Source organism: Hemiscyllium ocellatum, chromosome 4 (genome assembly GCF_020745735.1).
Source record: "Hemiscyllium ocellatum isolate sHemOce1 chromosome 4, sHemOce1.pat.X.cur, whole genome shotgun sequence".
In the NCBI taxonomy this organism is placed as follows: Eukaryota; Metazoa; Chordata; class Chondrichthyes; order Orectolobiformes; family Hemiscylliidae; genus Hemiscyllium; species Hemiscyllium ocellatum.
Window position 1 is genome coordinate 130,129,628 of NC_083404.1, and position 14,743 is coordinate 130,144,370.

At 41.4% G+C, this 14,743-nt stretch overlaps 1 protein-coding gene across 4 annotated transcripts in view; it reads right to left on the minus strand.

Annotated features, from left to right (window-relative positions):
- Positions 1-14,743, minus strand: part of cep192 (centrosomal protein 192) — a 182,503-nt gene that overhangs the window by 83,284 nt on the left and 84,476 nt on the right. For all 4 annotated transcript variants that reach the window (XM_060823867.1, XM_060823868.1, XM_060823866.1 and 1 more), the window contains exons 22-23: positions 10,773-10,921; positions 860-1,090 (exon numbers count right to left, since the gene is read on the minus strand). In XM_060823867.1, coding sequence (XP_060679850.1) covers positions 860-1,090; positions 10,773-10,921 — 380 coding nt within the window. The remainder of the gene's footprint in view (positions 1-859; positions 1,091-10,772; positions 10,922-14,743) is intronic.

The following is a 14,743-nucleotide window of genomic DNA, read 5'->3' on the forward strand; positions in this document are numbered from 1 at the left end:
CCAAGCTAAAATTGCAATGTACATATTGGTCGAAGTCTGTAGCCTTGAACAATGGTGGCAAAGACTCCAATCATCTTTCTATCATATGGCTGACTAAGAAACCTCTCCTACTGTTACCACTGGCTTGGCATACTCTAGAAGGATTTAGCAGGTGAACATGGCTGCGTTATGAATGCATCTAGCTATTAGGCAGAACTCTAATCTGGAGCTTCTCATTCAGAGACAAATAAACTGTCCACTATTCCACAAAACATTATACAGTACTAGAAAACCTGAGATTAAATATGATTAAATGATTTAGAGTCACTGTTGTCTATCTTAAGCTAAATCTCCAGAAAAGCTCATCAGAGTCAAAAGCTCATCAGGGGCGGCACGGTGGCAGGGGGCGGCACGGTGGCACAGTGGTTAGCATTGCTGCCTCACAGCACCTGAGACCCGGGTTCAATTCCCGACTCAGGTGACTGACTGTGTGGAGTTTGCACGTTCTCCCCGTGTCTGCGTGGGTTTCCTCCGGGTGCTCCGGTTTCCTCCCACAGTCCAAAGATGTGCGGGTCAGGTGAATTGGCCATGCTAAATTGCCCGTAGTGTTAGGTAAGGGGTAAATGTAGGGGTATGGGTGGGTTTCGCTTCGGCGGGTCGGTGTGGACTTGTTGGGCCGAAGGGCCTGTTTCCACACTGTAAGTCTAATCTAATCTAATGCAATGAGCTAAATATTACACCTAGAGATACTCCGTTTCTTCGCACTACAAAATTAAATGTACTGAGTTATGAATGAACAACAAGATTTAACAACAGATGATCAACAGGGCCTTAAATGATGCATGGATGTATTACACAACTCAGGAGGGGCGTCATTTACCTCAATCAATGGGTCTTCGGCCACAGCTGTAATAACTACTCTCCTAGCAAGTGCTTCTGCTCTGACAATTGTATTGGCATCTGAAGAGACTGGACAGGAGGAGACACAAATGATGCACTGAAAAATTCCCGAGTGCCGTGGAAGGAACATCAGTTTTAAATCTTCAGTAACATGGGGGCCAATGATGGTTTTGTTCTTGAATATCCAGCACTGGTGAGCAAATGCATCCATCTGAAAGATGCAAATGATTAAAATATGAAGTAACAAAATCATTAAAATATTGAGTCTTGGTTGAACTATTTGCGATTATATTGAAATTAGAGTGTTCATTCAATTTTAATGGTACAAATGATGTCTATTTAACCAACAAATCTGCTTTGACTTTGTGGACAAGTCATCTACTTATTTTGAATATCAAACTTGCATGAAGTACCCAACTAACAGCATCATGGATTTGGTTTTCAAATCCATTTCTGATTAAGATATTAATTTTCTAACATCGGAGTAAAGAATAAAGTCTCGTAATCTCTATGTAGCATTGTGTGGTGTTATGAACATATCATCTCAAGTTACTTACACAGTCAGTCGAAATAGTTTTTCTTTATTTACCCAATTTCATTCTGCAAGGACTAGAGATTTGATTTGGATTATAATTAGGTAAATGGAAGTTTGGACACTGCTGTGTTACAGAGAACGAATCAGTTGATTTCTTTTCTTTTACAACTTAAAAAGGTTGAAAGCAAAACTGTATTGTGTTCACTTACACATTTGACTTTTGGAGGAACTGGTTTTATTTCCATGGAACAAGTAGGCATCAAGCAGTTTGGCTTGAAAAACTACCTAACAACAGCTTTTGGACAGTTAGGTGCAGTCAGTTAGAAGAAAGAGGGGCATGTGCAGTCAGACCTTTAAAAGCACGCAACTGAAGATAGGTCTCTTTCATCCTGAATAGGAAAAATAAATCAAAGTTTCTGAAAAGAGGAATTTCTCAATTAAGCTTAGGTCTAACTGAATGGCTATCAAACTGATGAATCTCCTCCAGTTGACAATATATTGTCAAAAACCAAAAGAAATGAGAAAGTCACCTCATTCTACCTTGGTTATTGACAGAAACAAAAATCAAACTGCTGGAAAAACTCAGCAGGTCTGGCAGCATCTGTGGAAAGAAAGCAAAGTTAACATGTTGCATCCAGTAACCTTTCAGATTTCCAATTTCAACATTCGTAGTCCTTTGGTTTTTCAGTTTGGTGATTAATAGATTTTGTTCATTTTTGCCATTTGCAATATCTATGCAGAACTGTATGTTGTCCAGCTTAATTTGCGAAGGAGTGGGACATAAACTGCATGTACTTGAAGTTTGTATTGCAATGAATAATCTTTTTATGCGTTGTTAAAGAGCAATTATGTTTAGGCAAGAAAAAAAGCAATGCTCATGAAACCCAGCAACTGTGCCTAGATAGCAGTAATAAAACAAGCAAATTAGTGTTTAAATTGGTCACTTAAGATTATAATTGCTCTCAGAACAGTGGGACCACATTATTAATGCACTCTTCCTATCAAGATTGTGATCAAATCCCAGTTTCTTTAATCATTCTTGACAAGTTACCTCATTATGTCAACATATTTCTTCTTTGGTCCTTCTAAATTAAGATGCACCTAAATTGATGCAATATCCCAAAATGTAGCCCAAGCCAAGATTTATATTGATTTAGCATTATTCCTTTCTTCATGCACAATGTTCCCAATTTAAAATACCAAGTACCTTTTTACTGAAAGCAACAAGCGCTGGTGTTCACAGCAGATCAGGCAGCATTCACTGAGAGACAGAAAGCCAATGTTGAGTCCAGATGACTCTTCACAGCTGAAGTGTGGAGGAGGCAACATTTATGCTGTAATTGGGTGGGATGCTGGGGGGGGGGGGGGGGGGGGGGGGGGGGGGAAGAAGATGGAATGAGGTGTAGAGTGCTGGCTGAGAAAAGATGTTGATTGTTCAGATAAGCGATCACAATGTGAGAATGGCAGAACAATGAAATGTCTAGCTGCCAAATTTGAAAGAAGACAGTCCCAGAGGGATTCAGGGGGGTGGGGTGGAAGAGAACCTGGTAGCAGAGAATTTAACAAGTCAAATTAAAAAAAGGGAAGAAATGGAAGTTCACAATTTGAAGACATTGAACTCAATATTACACAGCTTGCTTAAAAAGTATAGAAGGAGAAAAGATAACTTATCACAACTGTTCCAATTCAGATTTCATCTGATTTAACTGAATTAGCCAAATAAATTTCTGGTACAAAAACAAACTCATTTCGCATTGCTTCTAAGTGTATTTTGTTCACTTCTTGAACAGCATCTAGTTAGAATTACAAAACATTGAAAACTTCCAAGTTAAGAAGTTGCAAAGTCCACTTAAGAACTGCTTACGTTACCTGACAGTACAAGTGGCACTGCAATCAGTATTTGATATTAAATGTGTGCACAACCCAGCAACTGTTTTGGCTGAGCTAGCTTGCAGTATATATACAAAAAGACACCAGGTGGGAATATATTTATGTACATGCAGATCTTATTGAACTTGAATTGGCAATTAAAGCTAAAACTTCCTTGAACAGAACATTTAAATCAACAAAAATTTAAACATAGTTGTTCTTGGAAAGAAAGTACTGAAGCCAGTACTGCAAAACTAACATTAGCAATTTCAAGAGATGCCAGTTTCCTCTCACACTTTCCTCCAAGTTCATTCCTAAAGATCATCACTTGAGATATGAAATATTACAAGTTTTATAAAATTTTGCCTACTTATTTGAAAGCTAACAAAGCTTAGCTGTCCCAACTCTCAACTTCTCCCTGCTACTCTCCAGATCCTTCTGGATGACCTCATAAGCTGAGCTAACTTTTCAAAAAAAAAATGCAGTATTCCACAATTCCCAGCATCAAAAAAGTCTGAGCATTACAAGGATTCTATTTCAGAGTTGATAAAGTGTGGCGCTGGGGGGACAAAAAGCAGGTCAGTCAGCATCTGAGGAGCAGGAGAGTCGATGTTTTGATTAACCCTTCTTTTGGACTGGGGAGGGGAAATGGGGCTGAGAAATATTGTTGGAGGTGGTTTCCTCAAATTCCAGGAGGAGTAATCATTGGTGAGTTGTTTTGGAACTTTTGGGAACAAAGATCAAAACAACAGTACAGTACTTTACTAAGAAGGATGAAAACAAACACAGCAGCAACAGTGTGAGAGTGAAACCTACACTGCTTTCTCACAGCAGTGAATCTGCACAGCGACTGCCTTTGCTGTTTGAGTTCAAGTATTTCTGGATATCAAAGTGTGTCGAAGAAAAATGAACAAACAGCAAAATTCAGGCGGTGGAATGTGTATGGGACAGCTCACAGTTGAGGAGCAGACAGGTGCATGGTTTTTAAGTGTAGCCTTGCTGCCTTTATTTTTCCAGAAAGATGAATAGAGGGGGTTCTTTTTTGGTTATATGTTTTATATTTGTTAATTTTAATCAAGTGCTCTATATAAAACATAGGTACTAAGTTAGCCTGGAGCAGTATTTTTAAGAGCAGTAAGGCTGCCATTTTCTGTAGATTAAGGTGCAGATATGGTGTTAAGTATAGTGATGTGCTCTTCCTGCTGAAAGTGAGGACTGCAGATGCTGAAGATCAGAGTCAAAATGTGTGCTGTTGGAAAAGCACAGCAGGTCAGGCAGCATCTGAGGAGCAGGAGAATCTACATTTCAGGCATAAGACCTTCAGATTAGGGAGAATTTCCACGTTACTAATAATTATGTCTGCAAGAAGCGAGTTTGTTTGCAAATCTTACCAGATCACATGGATTAGTTGAAGCAGCAGTTAGAGGCAATGAGGAATTTACAGGAGCTAGGGGGTGTGATGGATTGCAGTAAGGGAGAAAAACTGTAGATATACAGTCAGGTAGATATGTTCCTGCCAGCAAAGGTCAGAGAAGGACACTGCAGGAGTCTCCTGTGAGTCTCCCCACCTAAAACAATAACACTGTTTTGGAAAATGTAGGGGGTGATGGACTCAAGGGAACGTAGCATGAACAGTCAAGTTTCTGGCATAGAGACTGGCTCTAACGTAACGAGGGGTATGTAGGTTCCAAGTGATCGATTGCGATAGGGGACACCAGTCAGAGGACAGACGTCTCTGCAGGTGACAGCGAGAAATCAGAATGGTGTGTTGAATCCCTGGTGCCAGGATCAAGGATCTCTTGCAGAGTGTGCAGATTATTCTCAAGGGAATGGAAGCAGCAGGAAGCCATTGTACATATTGGAACTAACGAGGTAGGATAAGAAAAGGGTAAGATTCTGAAGGGAGAATATATAAAGTTAGGCAGAAATTTAAAGAGGTGGTCCTTAGGGGTGGTTATACCTGGATTACTCCCTGTGCTATGAGCAAGTGAGGGTAGGAAAAAGGAGGATAGAGCAGATGAATGCGTGGCTGAGGAGCTAGTGCAAGGGAGGAGGGTTCACATTTTTGGATCATTACAATCTCTTCTGGGGCAGAAGTGACCTGTACAAGGAGGATGGACTACACCGGAATTGGAAGACGACGAATATGTTGGCAAGGAGATTTGCTAGAGTTGCAAGGAAAGATTTAAACTACTAAGTTTGGAGGTGGGGGGTGGGCAGAAACTCAGATAGGGAGGAAAGTCAAAGCATCGGTGAGTATAGTTGATGAATAAGTGGAAGTCAAACAAAACAGTCAGGGCAGGCAGGACCAAAGCAGAGAACGAGGTAAATTAAACAGCATTTATTTCAATACAAGAGGCCTACCAGGGAAGGCAAGTGAACTTAGGGCATGGTTAGGAACGTGGGACTGGGATATCATAGCAATTACAGAAACATGGCTCAGAGATGGATAGCACTGGCAGATTAAACATTCCAGGTTACAAATGCTCAAGAAAGGATATAAAAGCGGGGCAAGAGAAGAAGGGGAGTGACATTTTTCATAAGGGATAATATTACTGCTGTACTTAGGGAGGATACTCCTGGGAACACATCCAAGGAAGTTATTTGGGTGGAACTGAGAAATAAGAAAGGGATGCTCACCTTATTGGAATTGTATTATAGACCCCCAATAGTCAGAGGGAAATTGAGAAACAAACTTGTAAGGAAATCGCAGTTATCTGTAAGAATAATAGGGTGGCTATGGTAGGGATTTTAACTTTCCAAACATAGACTGGGACTACCAAATGTTAAAGGTTTAGATGGAGAGGAATTTGTTAAGTGTGTCAAAGAAAATTTTCTGATTCAATGTGAATGTACCTACTTGAGAAGGTGCAAAACCTGACCTATGCTTGGGAAATAAGGCAGGGCAGGCGACTGAGGTGTCAATCGGGGAGCACTTTGGGGCCAGTGACCACAATTCTGTTGGTTTTAAAATAGGGATGGAAAAGGACAGACAGGATCTAAAAGTTGAAAGTCTAAATTGGAGGAAGGCCAATTTTGACTATATTTGGCAAGAATTTTAAAAAGTTGATTGGGGACAGATGTTTGCAGGTGGAAAATAGGAAGCCTTCAAAAATGAGAGTACACAGACATTACATTCCTGTTAGGGTGAAAGGAAAGGCTGATAGGTCTAGGGAATGCTGGATAACTAGAGAAATTGAGATTTGGTTAAGAAAAAGGAAAAAGCAAATGGAAGGTACAGACAACAGAAATCATGTGAATCCTTACAAGAGTATAAAGGCAGTAGGAGTATACTAGAGAAGGAAATCAGGAGAGCAAAGAAAAAGGTACATGAAATAGCTTTAACAAATAGAGCTAAGGAGAATCCAACAGGTTTTTATAAATATATGTTGAGGACAAATGGGTAACGCGGGAGAGAATAGGGCCTGTCAAAGATCAGGCTGCCTTGTTGTGTGTGGAACCACAGGAGATGGGGGAAGATATTAAACAAGTATATTGCATCAATGTTTACTGTGGAGAAAGATATGCAAAGTACAGAATGTGGGGAAATGGATGGTGACATCTTAAAAAAAAAGTCCATGTCTTAAAATGCATAAAAAGGTGGATAAATCCCCAGGGCTGAATAAGGTGTACCCTAGAACTCTGTGGGAAGCTAGGGACGTGATTGCTGGGCCCTTTGCTGAGATATTTCGATCATAGATAGTCACAGGTGAGTTGCCTGAAGACTAGAGGTTGGCTGATATGGTGCCACTATTTAAGAAAAGATAGTAATGAAAAGCCAGGGAACTATAGACCAGTGAACTTGACATCAGTGGTGGACAACTTGGAGGGAATCTTGAGGAACAGGATTTACATGTATTTAGAAAGGCAAGGACTGATTAGAGATAGTCAGCATGGTTTCATGCATGGGAAAATCAAATCTCTAACATGAATTTTTTGAAGAAGCAACAAAGAGGATTGATGAGGGCAAAGCAGTGGATGTGACCTATGTGGACTTCAGTAAGATATTCAACAGTGTTCCTTATGGTAGACTGGTTAGCAAGGTTAGATCTCATGGAATACATGGAACACTAGTTATTTGGGTTCAGAACTGGCTCAAAAGGTAGAAGACAGAGGGTGGTGGTGGAGGGTTGCTTTTCAGACTGGAGGCCTGTGACTAGTGGTATGCCATAAGGATCAGTGCTGGATCCACTGCTTTTCGTCATTTACGAGAGGTATAGTTAGTAAGTTTGCAGATGACACTAAAATTGGAGGTGCGATGGACAGCAAAAAGGTTACTTCAGTACGATAGCATCTTGATCAGATGGGCCAATGGGCTGAGGAGTGGCAGATGGAGTTTAATTTAGATAAATGTGAGGCGCTATATTTTGAAAAGGCAAATTAGGACTGGACATATACACTTAATGGTAAGCTGAACTAAAGAGACCTTGGGGTGCAGGTTCATAGTTCCTTGAAAGTGGAGTCTCAGGTAGATAGGATAGTGAAGGCGGCATTTGGTATGCTTTCTTTATTGGTCAGAGCATGCAGTATAGGAGTTTGGAGGTCATGTTGCAGCTGTGCAAGACATTGGTTAGGCCTCTTTTGGAGGATTGTATGCAATTCTGGTGCCCCTCCCATTAAAAGAATGTTGGGAATTTTGAAAGGGTTCCAAAAATATTTACAAGGATGTTGCCAGGGTTGGAGGATTTGAGCTATAGGGAAAGGCTGAATAGGCTAGGGCCATTTTCCTGGAGCAGCAGAGGCTGAGAGGTGACCTTATAGAGGTTTATAAAATCATGAGGGACATAGATAGGATAAAATCGACAGGATCTTTTCCTCTGGGGTGGGAGAGTCCAGAACTAGAGAACATAGGTTTAAGGTGAGAGGGGAAAGATATAAAAGAGACCTAAGGGGCAACTTTCTCACACAGAGGATGGTGAGCGTATGGAATGGGCTGCCAGAGGAAGTGGTGGAGGCTGGTACAATTGCAACATTTTAAAAAAGACATTTGGATACGTAGATGAATAGGAAAGGTTTAGAAGGGTATGGGTTTAGCTCAGAGTGGTGCGGGAAAAGCACAGCAGGTCAGGCAGCATCCGAGGAGCAGGGGAAAAAAAAATAAAATAAAAATCAATATTTCGGGCAAAAGCCCTTCATCAGGAATAGATATTTCTGATGAAGGGCTTTTGCCCAAAACGTACATTTTCCTGCTCCTCTGATGCTGCCTGACCTGCTGTGCTTTGCCAGCACCACTCTGATCTAAACTCTGGTTTCCAGCATCTGCAGTCCTCAATTTACCTTAGAGGAGTATGGGCCAACTGCTAGCAAATGGAACGAGAGCTTAGGTCAGCATGGACAAGTTGTACCGCTATTCAGTGTGTGTGGGATTGGGAGGCTAAGGAAAGATAGGTGGGCGAAGGTAGGAAGTGGTGATGATAGGTTGGTGTGAAGTATGGAGCAGAGAGGTGGCCTTCCCACTCCCCCAATGATATGTCCATTCTTGGCCTCCTCTACTGCCTACATGACCAGCAAACTGGAGGAACACCACATATTCTGCCTCAGGAGCCTACAACCACATGGCATGAACGCTGAATGCACCAGTTTCCAAACTCTCCCCTCTCCCCACCTTAGATTCAACCCTCTGACTCCGTTCTGTCCTCTTGACTTGACCACCTGTCCATCTACCTTCCCATCTATCCATTCCAGATTTTCCACTGACCTGTCACCATCAATTTCCAACCTGGGCTATCTATTGCCACCCCACCAACATAGCCCCACGACCCCACCCATTTCTCACCCCTCCTTCCCAGTCCTGAAGAAAGGTTATGCTCCAACGTCAATTCTCTTGCTCTTCAGATGCTGCCTGATCGGCAGTGCTTTTTCCAGTGCATTGCTTGATGACTGACTCTCCAGCATCTGCAATCCTCACTTTTTCCCGACAATTCTATTTCAACCCTAGTTACCGATTCTTGCCTTGCCCTTTCCCTCTCCAGTGGTCAAGACCCCACTGGAGTAAATTCAGCACCAATGAGCATCACCTGCTTTGAATCAAATCAACTGGCCTGGACTTTCATGCTGCAGTGGTAATTCATACCTACAGGGTCTGAAAACCTGGGTTCAAATCCCACTTGCTCAAGAGGTTACTCACAACATCTCGCAACAGGTTGATTTAGAAAGTGTCTATAGTAGAGCAGGAGACAGAAAAAACCTTGCTGACCCTTAATCTCAGGTGGTACAAAGATAGTATCCCTATCTCTAGGCCAAGAGACCTAGGTTCAAGTCCTACCTACAATATGCAATAACATGTTCTAAATCAACCTTTTTACAGATATTTCTGGTTAACACTTAAAATGGATCTGCATTTCCAACAATGACAAAGAATTTAACTATTAGGAAGACAGCTAATGATCCGCATCCATGAACACCAACTAGCCACAAAACGACACGACCAGCTATCCTTAGTAGCCACACACGCAGGTGACAAGCAACATGAATTCGACTTGGAGAACACTACTATTATAGAGCAAGCCAAACAGAACAGCCAAGGAATTCCTAGAGGCATGGCACTCATCCACAGTTTCAATCAATGAGCACATCGACCAGGACCCAATATACCGACCACTGCAACGGACAACTGGAACTGACAACTGGAAGCAGCAGATTCAAACCACTACAAATGGCAGAGGAAAGATCACAGAAGCGCTTCACAGGAGGCTCCAAGCACTGAGAATGTCACCTAGAAAGGGGACAAAACGTTTGCAACACAAAATTCCCAGCTTGGCGAACAGAACCACAACAACAAGCACCTGGGCTACAAATCTTCTCACAAACTTTGAATTAATAAAAGAAGCACAGTTGTGATAATGTACAGTTCATAGAATTCCTGTACCAGAATTTAAGTGCAGAAGTGACATGAACTGGAAGAAATAACAGGAAATCAAATGTTCTAAATGCTTCAACCTTGATCAGGTAAGGAGTGGCAGATGAAGTTAAGATGCTCCGTTTTGGAAAAGTAAATCTTAGCAGGAATTATACACTTAATGGTAAGGTCCTAGGGAGTGTTGCTGAACAAAGAGGCCTTGGAGAGCAGGTTCATAGCTCCTTGAAAGTGGAGTCACAGATAGATAGGATAGTGAAGGCGGCGTTTGGTATGCTTTCCTGTATTGGACGGAGGATGAAGCATAGGAGTTGGAAGGTCATGTTGCGACTGTACAGGACATGGTTGAGGTCACTTTTACAATACAATGTTCAGTTACGGTCTCCCTTCTATTGGAAGGATGTTATGAAACTTGAAAGGTATCAGAAAAGACATAAGAACGTTGGCAGGGTTGGACAGTTTGAGCTAAAAGGAAGAGGCGGAATAAGCTGGAGGGTTGGCGACTGAGGAGTGATCTTATAGAAGTTAAAAAATCATGAGGGGCATGGATAGGGTGAATAAGCCAAGGTCGCTTCTCCTCACAGCCACAGGGTTTGACTCCAGCTTTGAATGCAATGTTAAAATAATACAAACCTTCTCTCCATTCACCAAAACACTAACAATTCCAATAGAGACTTGCATCCATCGTTCAGTTGGATTAAACATACTGAGAGATGTTTGTGATGCTATTCCAACACAACAGGAGTTTGGAAACTTCAATTCCTCTGGGACCAGCACTTGACCTAACAAAAAGTTTTTAAAAAATAAAATCAAAGAACAACACTGCATTAAGAAATAAAAAGCACAGACTATACAAAAATAAATACACACTTCATAAAAGTACTGAAATAATCTGTAAAACAGAAAAGAAATAATCTGGCTGATTTCATATAGCTACCCTTCGAGAGGAAACAATATAGTGGGACCTTTGAATATATCATATCAAACTATTATTTCTCCACCTTGCTCTAACTTACTAAAAAATGATGCCTCGATCCAATCCAGTCAAATCATTGATTATGTTGTTGAGCCAACATATCATGAATCGAGCTCTTATTTCTCAGCATTTTGTCTTGGCAAGAAGTGCCGAGATATAGCATTGAATTAACTTACCAATAGTACCAATTTTTCTCCCAGTTAACCCCAGGGGCTCATATGTACAAGTTGGTCTGAATGTCAATGGGGGGGAAAAGAAATCCACTAGTCCAGCACCATTATTTGCACAATTATTTTTGATGGGGAAGTTTCAACATGCGGCACATACAAGCAGAACGAGACAGAGTGTATTTGACAGTGTGCAGGATTTAGAGGACCAGCACAAGATTGTGGTTGTGGTGGTTGGGGGGAGGGGGGGGCGGCGGGGTGCTGAGGTAGAAACTGGGCATGCTGTGGCTTCAAACTAAAAGATATTCTGAAAAACTCAGGAGAATATTATTTAGGTTCCAGATATGTAGCTGTAAAACCCATAAGTTTGTGGGCAAGCTATGGAACTTCTAAACTCACAAATGAAACTCTCAGCTATGGGTCAACAGCTGCACCACCTTGTGAATAATTCTGGAGAAGGTGGCCAGCGTAAGATTGTGTGTGTAAATCCTGCCAAAATCTGAACTCAACCATCACGTTTTCAGCAAACTCCAGACAAAGAGTTGAAAAGTGTGGTGCTGGAAAAACACAGCAGGCCAGGCAGCATGCTGGAAAAACACAGCAAAAATTGCCTGGCCTGCTGTGTTTTTCCAGCACCACACTTTTCAACTCTGGTCTCCAGCATCTGCAGTCCTCACTTTCTCCTAATCTCCAGACTAAGTCAACTAAACAAAAAGTAGTGCTTTGCATTCCTTTGGATCAAGCAAGTCAAAGAAATTAGACTGGGGGCAGCTTTTTGAGAAAAATGTCTACAGCTGACATGTGGAAGTTTTTTTTTAAAAAAAAGGCCAACTGAATGAGTTCAGGGCCAGCATGCTCCTGTGAACATGAAAGGAAAGAATGGCGAGAATTGAGAACCCTAGATAGCATGAGATATTGAAAAGGTCTTAGTCAAATAAAAAGTAAAAGCAGCATATGTTTGAAACCAGAAATCAGACAAGGCCCATGAGAAATACAAAGGAAGCGGGAAAGAACTTATAAACCAAAAAAAAGTGATTTGGATGTCTAAAAAGGGCTATGAAATATTCTTAACGAAAATTAAAAGGAGAATCCCAAAGTTTTTATGTTTATTATATGGAACAGGAGGGTAGCTAGACAAAGTAGTCCATTCACGGACAAAAGGGGGAAATTGTAAGCAGAGCCAGGTAAAGCAGGTGAGGTCCTGAATGAGCATTCATTGAGCAGAAAGACATGGGTGTGTGTAACAAGGGTAATGTTGATATTCGGGACATATCGATATTTAAAGGTGGCGGTGTTGTTGGACGTCTTGAAAAATATTAAGATCCTCTGGGCCTGATGGAATGTCTCTCAGGCAAAAGGGAGGCAGGAGAGGAGATTGTGGACCTTGACAAAGATCCTGTATTCTCTTTAGCCACAGGTGGTGTCCCAGAAGGGTAGAGAAGAGCCAATGCTTTCTTTCAAAGGAGACAGAGAGACTCCAGAAAATTACAGACCAGTGAGCCTTACATCAGAGAAATTATTGGATTTGGTTCTTACAGACAGAATTTAATTACATTTGGAAAAGAATGGACTTATTAGAAATAGTCAGCATGGACTTAGGTGGAGATGGTCTTGGCTCAAAGTGAATTGAGTTTTTTGAAGACATGATAAAGGTGATTGATCAGGGTATTGTAGTAGGTGCTGTCTACATGGACTAAGGTATATGACAAGGTTAGGCTGCTCCAGAAGATTAAGGCACATTGGATCTGTGGTAAGTTAAGTTCACAAATTAGATACAAAATTGGCTTGGTTACCAGAAGAGAGAGAAATGCTTTTCTGACTGGAAATCTGACCAATGGTGGGACCGTGTGTTTAATACATATTTCATTAACAACTTCAGTGGCTTGATTTGTCATCTGCAAACTTATTAAAATTAGGCTTGTGAATAAGGAGGAAGGTCAAAAGGATACAGCAGGACATTGTCTGCCAACTTTCCAACTGGCCAGAGTTTAATCCAAACATTAGGTGATGCATTTTGGGAGGGCAAACACAAGAGCAGCGTATACAGTAAATGGCAGGACCCTTTAGGAGCATTGATATAGAGAGATTTGGGGTGTGAGTCCCCAAATACGAAGTGATGCATTTTGGAAGGTCAAACTTGATTGGTGAATGTAGGATTAAAGACAGTATTCTTGGCAGTGTGGAGGAATAGATGGATCTTGGTGTTCAAGTACATCGATCCCTCAAAGTTGCTACCCAAGTGGATAGGATTATTAATAAAGGATATGGTGATTTGGCTTTCATTAACAGGGGGTTTGAGTTTAAGAGCCGCGAGGTTTTGCTGCAGCTCTACAAGACCCTGGTAGGCTAATAGGCCTGTTACTGTGCTGTTCTGTTCTACACCAACTGAATGCAGAGTTGACCATCAAGGCAGAAAACCACTGATTTGTAAGGCAGGTGACTGCCACACAGTCAGTATTTGCCACTTAAAATAATTTTTCATTGAGCTAACATAGCATCATGAAAGTTGCCACCCCAGGTTGGTAGGGTTGTTAAGACGGCATATGGTGTATTAGCTTTTATTATTAGAGGGATTAAGTTTCGGAGCCACGATGTTATACTGCAACCGTACAAAATTCTGGTTTGGCGCATTTGGAGTATTGCATTCAGTTCTGGTCATTGCTGGAGGCATTGGAAAGGGTGTAGAGGACATTTACCAGGATGTTGCCTAGGATGGAGGGAAGGTCTTACGAGGAAAGGCTGAGGGACTTGAGGCTGTTTTTGTTAGAAAGAAGGTTAAGAGGTAACTTAGAGGCATTCAAGATGCTCAGAGCATTAGATAGGGTGGATAGTTAGAGCCTTTTTCATCAGATGGTGATGGCTAGCACAAGGGGCATAGCTTTAAATTGAGGGGTGATTATCTATAGGACAGATGCAGAGGTAGATTCTTTACTCAATAGTAGGGGTGTCGAATGCCCTGCCTGCAAAAGTAATGGACTCATCACCATTACAGGCATTTAAATGGTCATTGGAAAAACATATGGATGAAAATGGAATAGTGTAGGTTAAACAGGCTTTAGATTGGTTTCACAGATCGACACGATGTTGAGGGCCGAAGGGCCTGTACTGCACTGTAAAGTTCTATGTCTATATTTGAATTACACCGAAGACCAGCATGGGAAATGCCTAGCAAATGCAATTAAAGTTTGAACATTGAAAGCTAATGTTGAAGCTCAATTAGTGATACTAAGCTGGGTGGCAGGGTGAAATGTGATGAGGATATTAGGAGATTACACGGTGACCTAGACAAGTTAGGTGAGTGGTCAGATGCATGACAGATGCAGCTTAATGTGGATAAATGTATGGTTATCCACTTTGGTGGCAAGAACAGGAAGGCTGATTACTACCTAAATGGAATCAATTTAGGTAAAGGGACAGTACAGAGAGATCTGGGTGCTCTTGTACACCAGTCAATGAAGGTA